The 21,061-nt window shown below is 41.8% G+C and overlaps 2 protein-coding genes across 10 annotated transcripts in view; one reads left to right on the forward strand and one right to left on the reverse strand.

Moving 5' to 3' along the window:
* Positions 1-17,149, forward strand: part of CFAP44 (cilia and flagella associated protein 44) — a 95,342-nt gene extending 78,193 nt beyond the window's left edge. The window contains exons 29-36 of one of the 4 annotated variants that reach the window (XR_012496298.2): positions 1,712-1,822; positions 3,065-3,195; positions 4,528-4,644; positions 5,860-6,061; positions 9,894-10,054; positions 11,240-11,374; positions 11,983-12,113; positions 14,147-14,285. Coding sequence is in view for 3 of the 4 variants with exons in the window: in XM_088794184.1 (XP_088650310.1) it covers positions 1,712-1,822; positions 3,065-3,195; positions 4,528-4,644; positions 5,860-6,061; positions 9,894-10,054; positions 11,240-11,374; positions 14,147-14,316; positions 16,933-16,999 (1,094 nt within the window). In the remaining variant the exon portion in view is untranslated. Of the gene's footprint in view, positions 1-1,711; positions 1,823-3,064; positions 3,196-4,527; positions 4,645-5,859; positions 6,062-9,893; positions 10,055-11,239; positions 11,375-11,982; positions 12,114-14,146; positions 16,294-16,932 lie in introns of those variants that run through there. The other 3 variants (XM_088794184.1, XM_019734863.3, XM_074331850.2) reach the window with 3 other exon arrangements.
* The window catches only part of BOC (BOC cell adhesion associated, oncogene regulated), a 75,622-nt gene continuing 70,362 nt past the window's right edge, over positions 15,802-21,061 (reverse strand). For all 6 annotated transcript variants that reach the window (XM_074331883.2, XM_019734865.3, XM_074331864.2 and 3 more), the window contains 5 exons: positions 19,540-19,761; positions 18,591-18,826; positions 18,305-18,381; positions 17,614-17,807; positions 15,802-16,514 (listed from right to left, as the gene is read on the reverse strand). In XM_074331883.2, coding sequence (XP_074187984.2) covers positions 16,330-16,514; positions 17,614-17,807; positions 18,305-18,381; positions 18,591-18,826; positions 19,540-19,761 — 914 coding nt within the window. In that variant the 3' untranslated portion in view covers positions 15,802-16,329. The remainder of the gene's footprint in view (positions 16,515-17,613; positions 17,808-18,304; positions 18,382-18,590; positions 18,827-19,539; positions 19,762-21,061) is intronic.

The raw sequence follows: 21,061 nt of genomic DNA on the forward strand, positions 1-21,061 counted from the left end.
ATTTATTATTTATTCTTATGTATTTATTCTTATTAGTTCCCGGTGTACAATACAACATAATGATTAGACATTTACACCCTTCACAAAGTGTAAACCCTAACAAGTCTACTACCCATCTGACACTATATAGCTATTACAATACCATTGACTATACTACCTATGCTGTACTTTACATCCTGTGACTACACACACACGCACATACATACATATTATAGTTGACATTCAGTATTATTTTATATTTCAGGTGTACAGCACAGTGGTTAGGCATTTATATAATTTGTGAAGCGATCCCCGCAATAAGTCTAGTACCCATCTGACACCATACATAGTTTTTATATTATTGGCTATATTCTCCACACTGTATTTCACATCCCCATGACTATTTTGTGACCTCCCATTTGTACTTCCTAATCCCTTCACCTTTCTCACCCATCGACGCAACCCCCCTCTCATCTAGCTACCATCAGTTTGTTCTCTGTATCCACGAGTCTATTTCTCTTTTGTTTGTTTGTTTATTCTGTTTGTTAGATTCCACATATAAGTGAGATCAGATGGTATTTGTCTTTCTCAGTCTGACTTATTTCACAAGCATTATGTCCTCTAGGTCCATCCATGTTGTTGCAAATGGTAAAAAATTTTTCTTTTTGTGGCAGAGTAATACTCCATTGTATAAATGTACTATAATTTCTTTATCCAATCGTCTATGGATGGGCATTTCAGTTGTTTCTATATCTTGGCTATTGTGAATAGAGCTGCAGTAAACATAGGAGTGATGTATTTTTTTGAATTAGTGTTTTGGATTTCTTTGGATAAACACCCAGGAGTAGAATTGCTGGGTCATAACCTAATTATATTTTTAATTTTTTGAGGAGCCTCCATACTGTTTTCCATAGGGGCTGCACCAATTTGCAATCCCACCAACAGTGCACAAGCATTCCCTTTTTTCTAAATCCTCACCAACACTTGTTGTTTGTTGATTTATTGATAACAGCCTTTCTGACAGGTATGCGGTGATATCTCATTATGGTTTTTATTTGCATTTCTCTGATGATTAGTGATGGTGAGCATCTTTTCCTATGCCTATTGGCCATTTGTATGTCCTCTTTGGAGGAATGTCTGTTCAGATCCTCTGCCCATTTTTTCATTAGATTGTTTGCTTTTTTGTGTGTTGCGTTGTATGAGGTTTTTAAATAAATTTTGGATATTAACCAAAGGAGAGTCTTTGTCAACTAACACCCCACGCAGGATTTGGTGCAGGATCTCTAAATCAAACATCTTAATACTTCTGCAGCAAGACAAGAATAGTCATGTGAAGTAGGTTAAATAAAAATTATAAATAATATTACTTCAGTTCAGATAAGGTGCAAAAACCTGCTATCAGAGCACTGTGATTTAGGAATTGTGGACCTTTATAGTCATGTGTGTGTTAGGTGTGTCACAACATAAGCAGTTTGGCAGCTTGGTCTCAACCCTCTCTGATTCAAAGCATTCAGATTAATTGCACAACCTTCTGCAGGCATTTGAGTTCGTGGTCTCTATGTCCTTCACCACTTAAAACTCTTCTAAAAATATTGAGTAATTTCCTTCTTTATCTCTGTTATTTTTCTAGTGACTAACTCATTGCCAAATACTTTATTTTTAAAAACTGGGATTTCAGATTTAAAAATCAGGATCTGCTCTGCTTATTAGCAATGTTTCTCTCGCTCCTTAGATGAAGATGAGGAGAGTGACGAATCAAGTGAAGACGAATCCAGCTTGGAGAGTGGTGAGGATGAGTCTGGATCTGAAGATGAGGTTTTTGATGATTCTATCTGCCCAACAAGTAAGTTGGATAAAACCATGTGTTCTCTGTGAAGTGAGAAAGTGGATTGACCATACCAAAAAGGTCCTTTTTTTTGGTTTGTTTCTCAGTCATCTCATTTAAGGAAAGGATGTTTTAAGACACCGATATGAAGTATAGTCTAATGACTATTTTTGGGGGTTCTCTGGATGATTATTTTCTGTTCCTTTAGGCAGCCATGTATGAGTGACAAATAATCTGCAGACAATCTATAGTTGATTCAGTCATTCATTATGTAGCAAGTTACATTTTATAGAGAAACAAGATTGTTATATACATTTTTCTTTTCTTTTTTAACAAAGTTCTCCCATTTTTGGACAAACTCATGCAAATTTTCATATTTCAGATCTGTTTTGTAAAGTCAATTTGTACCAGTTTCCTGGAGATGCTTGGCAATTTATGTTCACTGTTTTCACTGATGAAACCAATCTGAAGCATCCAGACCAATATTCTTACAGTCTCAATAGATGAATGGTTCAGTAGGAAAAAAAAAAAAATATATTTTCAGTCTGGAATTTGTTTTTCTAGACATTTCATAAACATTTTAAGTCAAATTTTAAAGTTTAATTTCAAACAATGTTTAAGTCTTGTTTTGATTTTGAAAATAAGAATCTTCTTAAAATCATAATATTTATGAGTGGACGCGAGTTAGTAAAAAACCTTGCAGCATAACTCATGTTTTTTTATAGCAGGGTTATATGGCTTGAACAGAATGTCGGAGCTAATTTTGTGGTAGAACTAGGGTTAGAGCTAAGGTACCTGAATTCCAACGTAGTACTCTACTGTATGTTCACATTTTTTATCTATTGCTTGGTGGGTAAATGTGGCTGTTAGTGTGATATAGTGAAAATCAATATAGAGATACTGTACTTGAATCCCATCCTGTCACATATCAGCTATGTGACCTGCCTGAGACATAGCATCCTCATCTTTAAAATAAAAACAATAGATTCTACCTTGCAAAGCCTGTGAGCCTTGAGCGAGATAATGTACATAGAGGGCCCGGCATAAAGACCAACTCAGAGTACTGCTCAGAACATCCAGACCGGTATCATAGTTCCCATCATGATTATTAATTATTTCTACCTGGAATAATGGAGCCCTAAGTGTGGTGAAAACTTGTTAGAGTAGATCCACAAATGGACAGCCCCCTAATCCACACTTACCGTATTACTACATTCCATCACAAACAAGGCTTCTTCTCTATTTTGATTGTCTTTTCAGACTGTGATATGGGTCTTTTTGAACTGGCACTTCAACTTCGAGAGAAAAGACTGGACATTGAGGAGGCATTAGTTGAAGAAAAGAAAATTGTTGATAACCTCAAAAAGGAAAATGATATATTGTCCAAAAAGGTATGGTGGTTTGCCTTTTCCGAGTCTGTTTATCCTCTCCCAAGATGCTACACTTTATCTCAGCTATAATATTGCCATTTCATAGCAGTAATGTCATTTACAACTTTCCCCAAGAGAAGAAACATTTCAGATGTTATGTCCAATTTTTTGTTTTCTTTAAGCATAGTCCTGATGGGGGCTATTGCACTTTATCTAAATCTTTGGTCTCCCAACTTTTTTGATTACATACTTCTATACATAAAAATAATTGTGGAGCACATAGCCACACAATAAATGTATATGTATTTAAATTATATTTATGAACTATTGAACTGATATACAGTTGACATTTGAACAACACACGTTTGACCTGCGCAGGTCCATTTATAATGCAGTTTTTTCAATAAATCAACAGTCAGCCCTCCATATCCCCAGGTTTCACACCTGTGGATTCAACTAACTGCAGATTGAAAACAGCATTTTCGATGCCTGGTTGGGAATCTGTGGGTATGAAGGGCCAACTTAAATTGTATGCGGATTTTTGACTGTGCCAACGGTCGGCACCCCTAACACTCCTATTGTTTAATGGTCAACTGTATTTTGTATATGATGAAACATTTTTTAAAAACCCAGAAATTAAAAAGAATAAAAGTAAATAGAAATAGAAACTCTGATATTTTCTCTCTGCACCCAGTAGGTCATTTTGTTGACAATATGGGGTGTGTGCATCCCTTGTTGGAGACCAGTAAGTTAAACTTTGGTATATTGATTAATTTCTGCCATATCTGCTCACTTTCCCCTCTTAGTTACTCTTTCCTAGAGCCCCATCATTTAAGTTGATTCATATTTAGAAATATTTTTGACAGATTGCTTCTCCTCTGGAAATAGGAAATGATTTGGAAAACTTCCAAGTTTTTTAGGAGATGAATGTGCTTTGGAAATCCTGTAGTTAGTAGTTTTGTAACTTTAAAGGCCTTTTCCTTTAATTTATTGAGTTCATAATGACCAAACAAGATTTGAACCATCCTGGCAAAGACATTCCATACTGAGAGCTGCTTCTTTCATGCAGAAACTAGAAGGCAGATGAGGACATGTCTTCTGAGCTAACATTCACAAAACCTCTACAACCCTGGGGACATAGGAATGATTGAGAAAGTAGTGTGTAGATCATGACTTAGCAGGAAGAAGATAATATACATTCCTGGGCTGCAAACTGGGATCATCCATTTAATCACAGCCCACAAAAGCAGGTCCTTCTCATGCTTATACTTCCTCTCAGGATGCCCTTATTTACCACCTTGGGTACGTGTTCTCTGAATCTTGTCAACATTTCACTCATGGGTCTTTCCACAGGTAAGAAATGTGGCAACTAATCTGAATGCAGCAGAGGAGGCCCTGGAGGCTTATCAACGAGAGAAGCAACAGCGGCTAAATGAACTGCTGGTTGTGATTCCACTCAAGCTTCACCAGGTGACGGGGCTAGAGAAGCTTGGTCGTCCCACCCTAAGCAGAACCACCACCACACCCAGGCTTTTCCAGAGAACAGTTCGGCGTCACCAGTGGGGTGAAAAGCTGTCCTTTGCTGGCAGTTCTACTTGTAGAATGACACCCCAATTTTTCTTATCTGTTCTCAGATTGTTATAAACGTGTATTTTTTCCTATCACTCTTACTCAACTTTGAAAGTTGAATCATTTCAGGTCTGGAGAATGAGGAGCCTATGACTTAAGAATGGAATGCTTGAGGTTGAAATCTTGGATCTTGCACAAATATCACGTTTAATCATCTTTAAATAAACATGAACTAACGATGCAAGAATTATCTATTCTTAATCTCTCCTTGTTAATGAGAGAAGTCAAGACCAAGGAAAATATTATTTTCTCTTTTTCCCTTTTGTTTTTTGCTCATGTCCACACTTCACTTGAATTATAACATATTAAAATGCAGAGATACATATCAATGAGAGAAAAGGCCCATCATACTATATTTTGTCCGATAAAGAGAGAAAGCTGTGTTTTAGAAGAAAACCCCAATATCCATCTTACATATATTGGGTGTCAGTGCTAGGTGCTGTTGAGTTGGCTGACTCTAGGTGACCCTGTGAATGAGAGATGTCCTCAATGTCCTGTCCTCAACAGCCCTGCTCTGCTCCTGCAGGCTCACACCTATGGCTTCTTTTATAGAATTAACCCATCTCAGATTTGGTCTTCTTCTTTTCCTGCTATCTTCTATCTTTCACAGCATTATTGTTTTGTTTTTTTTCCAAAGAACCCTGCCTTCTCATGATGTATCTGAAGTAGGAAAGTTTCAGTTTTGTCATTTTTGCCTCCAGCAATGTTTCGGGTTTAATTTGCTCTGTGTCACCTGACCTAAATTGGGTTAGCTGTATGTAGCTATTTGCCTAATATGCCTACCCTGAAATGTTTGTTCCACAATTATGCAGTAGATATTAGCCATGATATTTGTGGGGAGATTTGCTGTCCCCAGAGGGATACGATGTGGCTTACTATCTGAAGGCCACCTCCTGTTTTCACCTTATTTAGTGGTGAGAAACATAGAAGTCAGAAAATAAGGACCTAAACAAGGAACAGAAGGAATTGCTTCTCTCATGCTTTCTATGACCTTTTATTTAGTTTGATCTTTGTCTTCCTTTGTCCATTAAATGAACTTTGTTTTGTTTTTGTTAGATAGAGCATGTGGTATTTGGAGAAATACCTAGTGATCTTTCTGGAACTCTCGTCTTTTCTAACCACTCCTTGAGACGGCTTCAAGAACGAATTGTACAGCTCCAGGAGGAGAATTCCAAGCAACAAAAACTTAACAAAGAATTCCGGGAGAGGAGAAAACAGCTTATCAGAGAAAAAAGAGAGATATCAAAATCTATAAACAGTGAGTAACTGAGCTCATGAATTATCTAGTAATATTTACTGGTATTTATTGATCAGTTATATTTATTGATAAGAGAGCACTACCAAGTGACTGTCTCCAACTTCGAAAGCAGTAAGTAATCAATCTAGAAGAAACAAGAACCCCTTCCCATCTTCTTACTTACTGCCTCTCCTGATACCGTTCAATGATCACTCTCCTATATTAAAGGGGTAAATAAGTCTTTTCTCATAGAAATGGTTTCTCTGAATTATAAAAGATTTTATGTATAATTAAATATTGAATAATATAATAATAACCCATGTATCACTACCAAGCTTAAGAAATGTAACACTGAAGATACAATTAAAGGCCTTTCTCTTTCTAATCCTATCCTGCTATCTCCTTCCCCAGGTTCAAGCACCAGGTGAGTATACATATGTGTGTTTGTATCCACACACACAATATGTGAACTGACTTTGCATATTTTTTCACTATAATACTATATTATTCATATAATTTTACAGTTCACTTTACTAAGCCAGTTTTTTCGAGTTATCCATATTGCTACAATAATTATTCATTTTAACTGCCATTACAGTATTCCATCATAGGACTGTGAAAGAGCTTATTTCTTCAGTTTCCTTTTGATATTTAGGGTATTTCTACTTTTTCAGAATTATAGACAATGTTACAGTAAATCTTCTTGTACATGTCTACCTGGGCAGGTGTGTGAGAAGGTAAATCCCAGGACAGGGGTCTCTAGGTAATAGGGGGTGTGTGCATTTTCAGCTTTCCTGGATATTGCCACATTGCCTTGCAAGTGGTTGTACAATCTTAGCTTCCCCCCTGGCAGTGCGTGAGAATTGTCCAGGTTTCATACTGTCATCAGTTCTTGATATTATCAGACTTTAAGATTTTTGCCAACCTGGTAGATGTTAAGTTGCATTTCATTGTGGTTTTTATTCATGTTTCCTTGATTCTGGTGAGGTTGAACAGCTTCACGTATATCTGTTTGTTTCCTTTTCTGTAACTTGCCTGTCATATCCTTTACCCATTTTTTAGTTCTATTTTTCGCTTGTTTTCTTATTGATTTTAGAGAGTTCTTTCTATATTCTGTCTTTCTTTGTCCATTAAGTGAACTTCAAATCTCTTCTAGTTTGTGGCTTGCCTTTTTACTTTGTTTAGTGTATCTTTTTGGGATATCGACATTTTAAATCTTAATGTAGTTAATTTTATCGGGTCTATTTATGGTTTGTGCATTTTGTGTGTGTGTGTGTGTGTGTGTGTGTGTGTGTTGTTTAAGAAATCCTTTCCTATTTTGAAGTCATAAAGATATTTTTCTATAGTTTCCTCTTTTAGTTGTGTTCTTCACATTTACGATTTTAATCCACCTGGAATCGAGGTACATACTATAAGATGCATAGTGTAAGGGTAATTATCTTTTAAAATACTTTTTATAATATTTGATATATGGAACATATGTGCAAGTGATGAAGTATTCTAGCTTTAATAAAAATAACATTACCAACACTGTAGCACCTACCTTAATGCCTCAGAACTGTATGCTTAAAAATGATTAAAATGGTATGTTTTACGTTATGTGTATTTGACCACAATTAAATAACAATTTTTTAAAAGAAAATTTGAAAAAGGAAAAGAAAATGGAAATAATATAGTGGTCAAGCAATCTAAGTTGCTGGGATATGTAGAGGCCAGTTTCCAATGAGTGCAGATGGTTCTGCCCTCGTGGGTGGCTGGATTATAACATTTAAAAAAATACATGTTAGTACTCCATGTTTGCATAACACTTACTACTTGAGACACAGAGTTTTCTCAGGTGTAAGTCTTGAGGTTCCAATGTTTCTCACGTACTTCACATTCTTTTGGCTTCTGTAGCCTGTGAGTGTTGTTTATATTTGGAAGTACTATTCCTCAAACCAAGGTGTAAACTAGTATGAAAGTGAGGAAGCTTGTTTCAGTTGGGATAAACTCAGTTTGGGAAAATGTGTGAAGAAAATGAAATGAAGTATTTAAATTTGGGGGGTATTAGTTGAAATAAAAAGAAATAGTTGTTTGTGGTGGGAGTTTTTTCTGTGACTTACAGTTCTTCTCTCACCCCCAGCCTATTTTCTGAAAGCAAGTCATGAATCTGGTTCAAGACTGATTTCCTAATGCTGAATGTGAAACTAAGAGTGGGTTCCTTTCCTGTAACCCAGAGAAAAAAAGGCTTAACAGTGATGAGAAACACCACTGTCAGCTTGTTGTTGTCTTTCCCCATCCCTAGACCCATTGGGGAGAAGAGGAGAGTCTACAACATGGTAATGAGCAGGAGTAAGTTCACTCCATTCCAAGGACAGCATAGCTCATGGCCACGGGGAAGCTGAGTGGGGAGTGTTCCCGAGTCTTCCAGTCCCCCAATGAACACTAGCTTGTCTAATGGAGTCAGGAGAAAGGCATTAGCCTGGCTCCACAGGGGGACTGGCAAGGACCAGAGGACTTGTCCTGGTACATGAGGCTGTCATGGGAGAGTGTACCCACTTATACGGGGCTATGGGGCTAGCTGGGGGGTGTCAAGGTTCTTACTGACAGAGGCCAAGTGGCAGCCACAGGCTAGCCACACATGTGGAAATAATCTAACCATTCCATTTGCATCACTGATTATCATGGCACCACATTACACAAGTTCATGGGGGCACTTACAAAGAATAGAAATAAATAGCTCTTCCCTGGACTGTGCAAAATGGCAGCCATGCCAGTTATACTATTATAATTCAACCATAAGCACGATACCTGAATACAGATTTCTGCACTATAACAGAATTGTATCATCTTGTTATACCTTAGGGCCTTCTGATTTCACTTGGGGATAGATAGTCTGGTGCCTGAGAAAGTCTTGTTACAAGATGACATTTTCTTGGGGAGCTCAGACCCCACAAATGGAATTTTCCTCAGGTATTCCAGTGTTCTCACGTTGGGGAAGGACGATAAACTAAAGTTAAATATATTGCATGTTAACTGGAGATAATTATTAAAAAGAAATATTAAAAAGGATTGCTGAGAGTGCTGAGGTCCATAGGAGGATGGGAAGAACTCTCTGGAAAGGTGACATAGCTGATAAGATGTGGCTCTCCCGGGTTAGAGGACAAGGATGGCTCTCAGTTATACCTTCAGAACTGAGTGTATTAGAAATGACTCTTTCACGGGTCTCACAACTTGCTTTCAGAAAATGGACTGGGCAGAGTGAGCCATGTGGCTTTCTGGGGAACAGCATTCCAGACAGTGGGAACTGAGATGGGAGTGAGCCTGGAGTATCTGAGATGCACAAATGGGGACAACATGTCTGGTGTAAATGAAGGGACAGATGTGGGAAAGGAAGTAGGAGAGATAAGAGGGGCAGGGCAGGGTAAACCGTGTAGGGCCTCATGAAACACCATAAGGACTTACATTTTTTTACTTGAAGTAAGATGTAAACTTCTGTTAAGTGCCTACTCTGTTCTTAACACTGGCTGCTGTAGAGATCAATAATAAAAAAAATTAAAAACTGAAGAGTTCATAATCTAATTGGGGTCCATTGACAGTCTGAGGAGGGGCAGGTCAGGGTGTGTAAGCCAGATGGGAAGGAAGAGTCTGTTTTACACAGGATTTTGAAGTAGATGAAAAGACAATACAGGAACGGGCATTTTAAGTGAGGAAAGTGGCAGGTGTAAAGTCACAGGAAAAATCAACTGGTAACATAAAATCTTTTACCATCTTTCCACAAAAGTTATTCCTTAGAATGTTATTGGTATTGGTATTGTTCATTTAATAACAATGGGAGCCACTGGATAACCTGACAGTGACTCTCTTCTTTTAGAAATGGAAGAAACAGTCCGTCAACTAATGATCAGCAAATTTGGCCGCGTGATAGACCTAGAAGCTCTTCAGACACTTTCTGTGAATACAACACTTGAAGAGCTCAGGATCAAAAAACTTCGAAAAGAGCTATTGAATGCAAAGGAAATTAAGATGTGGGAGGTACGGATGAGTGGGCACGTGATCTGTAATACTTTGGTTGTACCTGGGTGGAGGCAAGAAATCCTGGTGAGCTGTAAGTGGTTCCTGCAAAGCATCTGTGCGGCTGGAGTCGGATCTGTGACCCCTACCCCCACGGTGATCTTGTGATCTTAAGCCTGTCTTGGTTTCCTCACCATTCACTTAGTTGGAGGGACTTGTCTTTTTGGGGTGGATGCACCAGCACTGGGGCTTGGGGTCCAGGATACATGTAAATATGATGGTAAGATGGCATGAAAGATGCCAGATTTCATTTTGAGGTCTACCTTAATGTATAAATACTCAGTGTTAGAAGTGGCACTGCTCTATTCTGAGGACCCTAATTGTATTTCTCTATATAGCTTTTGCATGCTGGTATAATCTGGAAATTAGAAAACATCTCTAAGTAATAAACTTTATAACAAGGTATGGCCTATTTAGCTGGATCTTAGAAGATGTTCATGCCTGCCTTGTTCCTGGAGCCGTGTCATGCGGCAGTGCCCCAGTTACAGCCTGATTCAAAGACAGGAGCTTTTACAAAGATTGCAGAAGCCCACAAATCATTGTGACTTCTCCCGTTTACTGTCTTATCTCATCAATAGATGGGAGAGGAGGAGAGGTTCCTAGTGCTATCTTTTCTTGTCCAAGATTTGCCACAGAAGAAGCAAGTAACTTAAGTGTTCATGTCAGTGGGACTGGTCCCTACCAAGGGAGTGCTGGAGATAATATGTGCAATCTAAAATAATTTGTTGGAGCAATAAGAGAATAAAGGAAAGCCATTAGCAGATGTATAGCCATTCAAGTAGTTTTGGGATTCTGGGCCAAGACTGCAGAAAGAGCAATAGATGCAAGTTTCCCACTTAAATTATCATTCTCCCTTTATATTAATAAACACTAGCGCTCAGTCTGCACACTAATTTCATTCCTCAGTAAGGAGTATATCTATCTTATTTTTACCAACTTTTACCCTGACGTTCTTTTTATCTTTTCTCTAGTCAAACCAGACCAAATGCAGTTGCTTCTGGTTGCGTTTACATATTGGCTTGTGATTGTGTTTTCCTATGTGCATGTCACTTCATTTGCCTGATGGTTTTGATCAAATCTGGACATTCATGTTTCTCTGTTTCCTCTCATTCACTTCATCCATTTTGCGCGTTCCTGCCCTGGTAGGAAAAGATTGCTCAAGTGCGATGGGAACTGATGATGAAGACAAAAGAACACACCAAAAAGCTTCATCAGATGAATGATTTATGTATTGAAAAGAAGAAACTAGATTCTCGGTTGAACACCCTACAGAACCAGCAGGTATGCGCCTTTTCTTCAGACCTTTTGTTAGGATTGGGGAAGCTTTGTAAAGGCAGCTGTTCACAAAAGTGTCAAGTGCTGGCATTTAAACAAACCTTGATCTTGGACGCTCTGCGTCCCTGACAACATTAAGCGGATACTGGCCACGTTACAGTGAGCCGGAGGGACTAGCTCTATTGTACGCCTCCTGGGTGCCATAGATGTACAGAAGTGCTCATCTGCAGGGTTTGCCTTGGCCCTGGAGAGGTAAGGTTATTGAGGTATAAGTAATGACACTAATATACCCCCTGATTTGCTGTCAAACATCCATTTCCAATATACGTTTATCTCTTTGACTTAGAGTGGGCATCTTGAATTGTGGGATGTTACTTTACTAAAACATCTGTTACTTCTGATGGCTTTCAACTTGTTCTTATATATTTGAGTCTAATGTAGTAGTCCTTACTATGTGGTGGATACTACTTATTTATAAAGATTCACCCTATTTAAGCCTTGCCCTCTAGGAACCTAACACATAACATATTCTAAGCTATATGTCATCCTTTCAACAGTATTTGCAAAAATGCCAGTTGTTTGTTTCTGTTGGTTTTCTTCATGTTTTCGTTAAGCCCCCTGGAAATATGGTCCAGGTCAGAGGTTTTCAGCGTGGTTGCTGAATAACAGCGTCAGCATCACCTGGGAAAATTGTTAGAGGCGCAATTTCGTGGGATCCAACCCAGATCTACTGAGTCAGAAGCTGGTGGGTAACAGCTTAACAAGCCTTCCAGGGGATTCTGATGCATGATCGAGTTTAAAAATCTCTGGTCTTAGCAAAAGTCCAAAAGAACAATGTGATTTATTCCAGGGAGAATGAATAAGAGGATTTGGGAGGCTTATAATCAGAGATTAGATGTGAGAGGAAGACTAGAATTTAAATATCAAGGGGCCTTTATCCACTGAAGAGTTTTTAAGGGAAGAACCAAGGCAGTGTTCGAGAAAGTTAATGCCTAAACCAAATCTTCGCAGAATAAGCAGTCAGTAAAAACATTTCTTGACTGGATGTGCTTTGGTAAGTCCAGATACACTGGAGTTTGGGTAGGAGATCAGTTGAATGGAAAAATAAATAGGATGTCTCTTTACATAGTATATCTTTATGGTATGCTTTTACGTGTATAATCTCTTTACATGGGTATCTCATTTAATCCTAAAAATAATTACTTTCCAAAGATCAGAGTAGTTAAATAACTTGCTCAAGCTTTCAGAGCTAATGCATGAGGAAGTTAAGTTTTTAAACTGAGGTCTGCCTCCTTCCATCCATTGCTACTATTCTTACAACAATCTAGGCAGGAACCGGGATTCAGATGGTAAGAAACTAATGTCACAAGACATTTCAAAGTCAGAATATCCAAAATTTGTTTGGATGTGGTGAGGAGAATGAGGAAAAAGTTAAGGTGTTTTTAAAATGACTGACAGGAATGACTGGGCATGAGTTGGTATATATGCAAGTAACCAAAAGCCCCGTTGAAAGGAGATTAAACAAATAGGGTCATTTTTCTCACTTAACAGTTTTGGTTTAGTGGATTCGTGACATCGTGGGCCGGTATCTCTGTGATTTTCTGAGTCACAAGGTGGCCACCTCAGCTCTGTTTCACATCCATAGGCCCAGCCTCTTCTGTCCCTTTCATTTCAAAAGCAAGTTTTCTGCTTATATCCACTTAGCCACCTCTAGTTGGAAGAGAAACTGGGTAAGGTTAGTGTCTAGCTTTCAGAGCCTCTAAAGTGAGGGCGGGCAAGGGAGAAGAGGCAGAAGCTATTGGGCAGTGGTAACCCCCTCACTATGAAGTTCTGCCATAGTGAGGGTGATGGACTACTCATGGACTGTCCGCTTCAGGTAACCTGTTTCTCACTCTGCTTCCAGTCCTTAATAACATAGTAATTTGGGCCAGTTCATGAATTTCTCAGTCTCAGTTTCTGTGTCTGTAAAATTGGAATAACCATCTAGTTCAGAGTTGTGAGGATTAAATGAGACAGCATATGTAAATCCCCAGGCATAGAGTAGATACTAGGTAAGTGGCATGTCCCTTCCTTTAATGTGCATTCAAATTTTATTAAGCATCTATTTATGTAACGAGCACCAGGGTGAGTGCCGGGTAGAGTGCTGAGATCCAGATACACCAGGTCCTGTATCTAAGAGGCACAGGATCTTGTAAGAAAGATATATCAAACAAACATTTTGGTTGAACCACAATAAACTGTCACTTTTTTAGGTTTAAAAATGGTCAAATATAAATTTTTATATGGTTCAATATGATAATTACAATGACGTGTCATGGTTGTTTTGATAGAACACAGAGCAGGAAATCCTAGCCTAGTCAAAGAAGCCCTCCCTAGAGGTGCTGTCTAAAGCCTGAGCAGGAGTTGGCTGAATAGGGAAAGAAATCAGATAAGGAAATAAAGATTTCCTTTTTGGATAATAAAATATGACTATGCGCTGTATAGAAAAAGGAGTAATCTTGTCTTTTATGATTTCATTGATGACCCCTCTAGGGTATGAATGATAGCTAGCTTAAGGAGTTACCCATCTGAAGGGGATTTGCATTTTAAGAGTTCATTAGCCTAAAAGACATATTTCCAATGGGAGACTGTCAGTGGAAGAATGAAAGTCCCTTAACATAAGGAGCAATGCGTATTTAAATGGGCTGGAAGGCAGGCTCTCCTAACAGTTGTATAAGGGCAGGGACCTTTTCACGTTCCAAATGATGCTTAAAGTATGGATGTGTTTTCTTTCAACAGGGCAATGCCTTCCAGGGCCTTCGAAAAGCAGATATTGTGGCAAGAGAGAAGGTCACTGAGTTGATCCACCTCCAGGCAGAGAGGATTGTGGCCTTAAAGGAAGAGATTGCTCTTTTGCGTAAGAAAGGGGGCTTTATCCTCCCACCCATTCAGTCTGCACAAGAGAACAGGTGAAGCCCCTGGACCTTTCAAGTTTGCTTTTTTTCTCAAATCCATCCAAGATTTCTGACATAAAATTCACCAGAAGTTGTTTCACTGTCTTTCTGCAATAATCCTGTTATTTTAAAGTGAACTTACCTAAAGGTCTAAAACAAGATCCAGTCATGTAGTTTTAATAATTTTTGGTTACCTTAGAACTGACTGCAGCGCCCAACATCTATTTATTATGGAACTGAATTGTTTTACGTCTGTTTGGAACCAACTGGATTGAATATGAGGTCTCAGAAGGTTGTATCTCAAACTGCCAAAAAGCAGCTTTGGTATGGCCTGTTTTAGGAAATTTGTTTGGTCATCTGATTTTTTGTTTGCCATTGGCAAGAAAAATGTCATTGAAAGCGTTAGTCCTGTACCTTTTTTTTTTTTTTTTTTTTTTTTTTTTTTAAGCCCGTGGGCTAGAAGGTGAGCTACAGCTCAGATCTTCTGAGGGTCCCCCTGTGGTCGCTAAGAAAGCTTGAGAACACTAGCCCTGTTCCGCTCCTGGGACGGTCTCTAGGCCCTCCGCCAGGTTGTGTCTATAGTCACATCTCATTTCTCTTACCTGCTCTACGGCTCCTTTCTTATCATTTCCATGTTAATTGTAGCCCTTCATTTTATTTCTTAAAATGTTTTTAAAATAGTTTTTCTGAAAATCATGTGTCTCAACGAGTGTTTCCAATTTAGCGGTTGGATGGAAAAAGTTCTGGCCAGCAGAGGGCGCACTTGTCTTAGGCCGTTAGCATCAGTCTTGGGCTTTCCTAGGATCTTGGTTACCTAGTTCATGACAAGAGAAGCCAGGGTCTGGAACAATGACTCTTAATGAGATTAAGTGTCTCAAGTGACATTTCATCCGTAACTTTACTGAAATCTAGAAGATAGACTGCAAGTCTGCCTCCATCTAGTTCTAGGTTCCACGTATGAAGATGGATCCTGTGGTTGAACAGCAAGTAGTAAGTAAATGCTGATTTTAAACAACCAGTGAGTCAACTCCTCTAGCAATGTTGGTGTGTCTTTGGAAAGAAGGGAAGTGAATTTTATCAGGCATTTACCACATGTTCACGTGTAGCATAACACTTAACTAAATGGAGAAAATACTTGGACTTCAACACACACTCACACACTCCTATATAGAAAGGATTCGTTTCATTCCTTCGATATGACCCAAGTTTTACCTCAAGTCCAGTCAGTAAGAGAACTGTGAATCTGCTTCTCTTTGCCTACTGTATACTGTCTCCCTCCTGGACTAAACAGTTATTAATGCATTCTGCATGAGTAAAAAACACAACTGACATTCATTCAATATTTACAAGGACAAAAAATTAGAAACATCTGCTACCTTTTCCAGATCTCATCTCTTGATGGATCTGAAAATATCACAAGTGGGTGTTTTCTTCAGTTACTCAAAGACTGAATCCTGACCTCTAAGGAGGACGCTGACTCATACGTGACTAAGCTGAAGGTTACAGGGAAGACTAAACATTTATTTAGAAGTTACAGTGTTTGTTTTTAGAGATATGTTGCCACAGATTATTGATTCTGGAAGGTTTGTTAATGCTTATAGTACTATACACATCTCAGTCTATTCTCACGGGCATCTTCTGAAAACTTCCTGTAGCACCAGATCCGACCCTCTTCACAGGTGTCTGCAGCCTGTTGTAGCATGGCCCTGGCTTTTCTGTCCTGGTCTTCACAGTGCCTAGGATTCTTCCCTTCAGCAGCTGCTCTGGGCCTCCTGCAGCCTCGGTCTCTTCTGGCCAGTCTCTGTTCCTCTTTCCTGGTTGACTCCTGTTATGTTGTAGCTTGTTTTTCCTCTCACACCGCCATGGGTAGGATTCCCTATGTCTCTCCAGAATTACAAAAACACATACACATTTATTTACAAGTGTATAAATATATAAATATGGCTATTATAGAAAAATAAATACCCATTTTCTCTGTCTCTTTTTAAAAACGACAATATATAGTCTTTCTGGAATATTGGCTTCTGCCTAAATTGTGGGAGGTGGTGTTTCAAAAGATACATGCACTGGTGGGCTGGGGGAGAGCCGTCTCCCAAGCTCCTGTCCTAGGTAGGCCCCCGTGGGGTGCTGGGGACACCACTCTCCTCCCACGTGGCAGGAGTCAGGACTGTCCACTTCTTCAACAGGTACAAGACCCAAGCAGCATGGGGGGCCTGCGGGGAGAGAAAAGTGGGACACATTAAAATCCAGACTAACCAACAACCAATGCTCAGTGGTACTGGGTCAGTCTCTCTCTGCGATGGGAGATGGTTCCACTGGTCCTAAAGAAGAGACACTTACAGCACGACAAGGGCATCTCTGCGCCCTCTAAGGTCTCTCACAGACATGGGGCAGGCCACTCATAACCCACATCCCACCTACACCTTTCAGTGCTGGGAACGTGGTGACTCTCAAGCACTTAGCCTATACTCCAGGGCTGAACCCATGAAGCGTGGAAGGAAGCCCTGCTCCTTCCAGATTTAGGGTGCTGGTCCATCCACCCTTCTGGTATGATCACCCCACTCAGTTCTCATTTCCCCAAATGAGGTAGTCCAGCTTTCACGATGGTTCTAGGGGGTGCCTGTCTTTTAGCATTTCAGCTCCCAGAAGCAGGGTTGAGGATCTGCATGTGGACCTACGTCCATGTCATGGACGCTGAGAAACATCAGCCGTGCCTCCGAACCAGCCTGCGCCCACCCCAGTATGCACTGACTTCCAAGAGACCGGTACAGGAAGATGGGGGGATGGGGCTGGCGTGCATTGGGTCCCTTGGAAGAAAAGTTCTGTGGAAGCACAGAGTTATGATGATATTTTTGCGAGAACTTGGCTCTTTAGTGACTGATGTAACCTTAGTCCTTAGTTAAGAGACAAGACCAACAAAGCAAGGTATTTTGGAGTGATTAGAAAACACCTCTCAGTGTGATGAGAGGCAGTAAGAGTTTGTGAATGGCCTTGGAAATGCAGAGACCAAAGGACTTCTTTCTCTAAAGCGGCAAAATGTCCTTTTCCCTTAGCCTTTGAGGTCACAGCTTCCCAGGCTGGAGAAGGGCCCAACTGGTCCATTCCCACAGGTCTGCTGGGCCTTGAGGCAGGAAGGAGGGTGGCCAGCCGCCTTTGCCTTCTCTGTGTCCCCTGTGTAAAAGCTGTGATTGGCTTCTTATCAAGCACCGCCGTCAATTGTTATTTCCCTCTTCCAAATCACTCCTGGGTGCGGGATGCCTACCTCATGTCATCCCCAGACTGTTCAATTTCCGGCCTGGCCCTGGCACCGACCTGGGTGAAAAAGAGGGTCCCACGTCGTTTCCAGCCCAGGATTCTGGGGCACACCCCTCATTCCTAACTGGCTGGCAGCAGCAGGCTTCTCCTGGAGGTGGTGGCAGTCCTGATGGGTCTGGAGCAGCTGGTGCGTTGAGTCATCAGGCAGTGTGTATAAGAAGGAGCCCTCGTGTGGGTTAGCCTTGGCTCCTCTGCATGCACGAGACCAGGAGGGAAGGTGAGGTACAGGCAGACTGAGCCCTCATTGCCGCCGCCCAGCTGTTTCCCTGACCGAGGGTACCAGAGGGGGTCAGAGCTCAGACGGGCAGGGACTGCTCCACTCTGAACATGAAGAGGTGCCACACCATCATTCCCATGGGTAATTCTAGTCTGCCTCCATTTTATTCTGTGTAAGCCCTGAGTGTATGAGACAATGTGTGTCCAGGGGCAAAGCCCGCTGTATGTGGCTGCTCTCACCTGCCACGTGAGGGGAGGATTCGGAGGCCACCCCATGCTCCAGAACAGAAGGGGCATCCTGACTGCAGAGACCCCCCGGGTAAGAGTCCAGTGGAACAGGTGTCAAGTGTGGGGACCCTGAGAGAAGCTGGCACTCAACCTCTCAGTGACTGATGCTGGATTTGAGGACCTAAAGGGTACGTGAGCTCTGGGGCTGGGGAGTAGAAGGCAGGGACGGAGAGGGCCTGGTTACCTGGGGATCTGGTGACTGTGGACATCATATCCATTGCCAAGCATGGTCTGCCTCAGCAGGCTATTGGTGTCATCCTGCTGCTCAAAAGAGTAACGAAAATGTCATACCAGAGTCCAGGAAAGTTTCCTGTTCATTCTTCAATAGGATGAGCTGTTCCTGACTAAAGAAAGCCTGGCTAGCAGCCCAGGATTAGAGGCTGGAAGGGAGGAAGCCCCAGGAGGCAGCCCAGCCACTCCCTCCATAGTGCCTGCCTGTGCCTGCTTGCCGACACACCCAGGACTGTTACCTGCTGAAGCTCCCCTGGGCAGTGTTGCTGAGGTTTCATGCCTGCGTAGCCCACGGCAGTTGCTGGGCAGCCCCTGTTCACATGTGCCCCATTGGCACAGACCCGTCCATTGGTGCCATTGAGGTAGGGCTGCCCATTGGCTCGGTGGCCTGGGAGTCCTCCCAGTGGTACCATAGTGTATTGGCAGGAGGAAGACAGAAGGGCACTTCGAGGAAAACCCAGGTCTGTTGTATGTTCTGGAAGGACAGAAGGATAGAGAGATACTTAGGCCAAGGAGGCCTGGGGCAGCTTAAAAAGTCCCACATGAATCTCAGAAAACTCTGAACCATAAGGTCAAATGAAGTAGGGAGTTGACACTGCCCTTGAGACGAGAATATTCTCCCTCAGAATATTCTTCCTGTCACCCATTTCTTCCTAACATCTAGACTTTTTTTTTGCAATAGGGAGGTGAATGAGGGGATATAGAGGCAAGAGTTTAGGGGAAGAAGGTGTTGAACAAACAGAAGGAGACATATTTAGGTGAGGCAACCTCACCAGGTGTGTTGCCATTTGAAGCAGAAATTAGTGAATAACAGTCAGATTAACCCAGGATAAGGGGGAAAGCTTAAGGCAGCCCTGGATCCAAAGAGGCAGGAAATGTTTGGAGGGAAGAGGCAGGTTGCTATGAACATGCAGTCAGAGCAGCAGCTTCAGACATTACGGGGAGTTGGAGCCAGGTAAGTACCCTCTGCCGAGGTCCATGCGCTTGGAGGAAAGGGCCCGATCTTGGAGTACGTGTTCTCTGACTCTCTCCAAGCCCTTGGGGGGACCCGGGAGCTTGGGTTCCAGTGAACGGGAAGCAGGGTGCCTCCGATCCTGCCCTGGACGGAGACCTCTTTGGGAGCCTGGGGGCCCGTCCTCCCCTCTCTAGGTTCCTTCCCCTTGGTGCTGAGAAGGGTCACTCACTCACTTTGCTTAGACCAGGCCCTCCACAAGCAGAAGGGGATGAAGGCGACGATGATGAGGACGACAGAGCCCAGGACGACCCCGACAATCAGGTAGGGCAGGTCACTGGAGCGTGCCACCATGGCCCCGGTGCCCACGGGCCGCTCCATGGTTTCAGGGGGTGGCGGCTGAGGTGGAGCCAGAGTCGGGGGTGGGAGTCGACCAGGCTGACCAGAAGACTTCCGAGCTGTAATTGTGAACAAAACTCAGATCAGCATCTATTGGACATTTCTTTTTCAACAAATGAAAAGAAACAATATTCTGATTCCATGGGGGTGGGAAATGGGTCAAACTCACAAGGCAGGGCCTTGAAACCCTTTATTAGAGATTGTGGTGTCCAAGCTCAGCATGAAATTGGCACCTAATGTGAAATTTGGTGTCGTTGAAGAGAACTGAACTTTGTATTTTAAAAGGCAACCTGAGATATTTGTGAGTCATGCACTCGAGTTAGACTGGGTCCTCTAGGCATAAACGTTGTAGCGGTTTTTCTGAAAGAAGAACTGGTGAACTTTTGGAAGAAAATATAAAAAATGCATAAAACCAGCAAAAGAACTGGGAATGGAAGAATTTACCCATGTACTTGCTCTTTCTGGGCGGGTTAAGAGATGTGAAGTACTAGGTATGAGCTCGGGTCACAGAGCAGGGAAGTGGGTGTTGGGACTTCCTGGGACAGACAGTAATTGTAAAACGCCAATTCAAAACTGACAAGTTAAGATGGTAAACTCCCCCTCTGCGTTTTGCTATTACCAGGGTGTCTCTGACATTGTTAACTCCTCTTCACAGCTGTCTTCCCCTTGACTTTCTGATACTATAGGCTTCTGATTTCCCCACTACCTCTCTGCTGCTTCTCCCATTTCTCTTTTCCTGTTCCTTTGTCTTCTCCTCAGATACTGGGAGGTCTTCCTGGTCCCTCTCGGTCTGTACTCTCTGTGTACTCTAATCTGTTCCCATGATACATCCTAGCCTGTATCCTAATGACTGCCAAATACCCCGACCCAGGGCCCTCACCAGGCAGACCTACTTCTCTCATGGGACACTTGCATTTCGATGTCTCAGAAGAATCAGATTTAGTAAGTCTCTTTTACCTTGTTTGTGTCTCATAGGATCTGGTTCTCTTCTGGCCTCCCCCATTTCAATACGTGGCAATATCACCCATGTGGTACTTTAAGCTCGAAAGCTCAAGGCTTCTTTTGAATGCCTTTCTCTCTCCCAGCCCTGACATGCTGTCCGTTGTCCGTCCCTGATCCTAAACACACTTCCTCAGAAAAGAGCCCCACATCCATCCCTTCTCTTCACCTTTACTTCACAGCCCCCATTCTCTGCCCCCAGCCATTCCTGCATAGTCACCAGTAACCCTCTGACAACAGAGCCAGCAGTGACCCTCCACCTCAGAGCCCAGAGGGTCCTCGATGCCCAGGGCCCACCAATGTCCCTGGCACCTTCCCCCCTCTTGTCTTCCTTCCAGGCACCAGACATTCCAAGCATCT

This window comes from Rhinolophus sinicus, chromosome 17 (assembly GCF_057876585.1).
Source record: "Rhinolophus sinicus isolate RSI-liver-muscle chromosome 17, RSI-T2T, whole genome shotgun sequence".
NCBI lineage: Eukaryota > Metazoa > Chordata > Mammalia > Chiroptera > Rhinolophidae > Rhinolophus > Rhinolophus sinicus.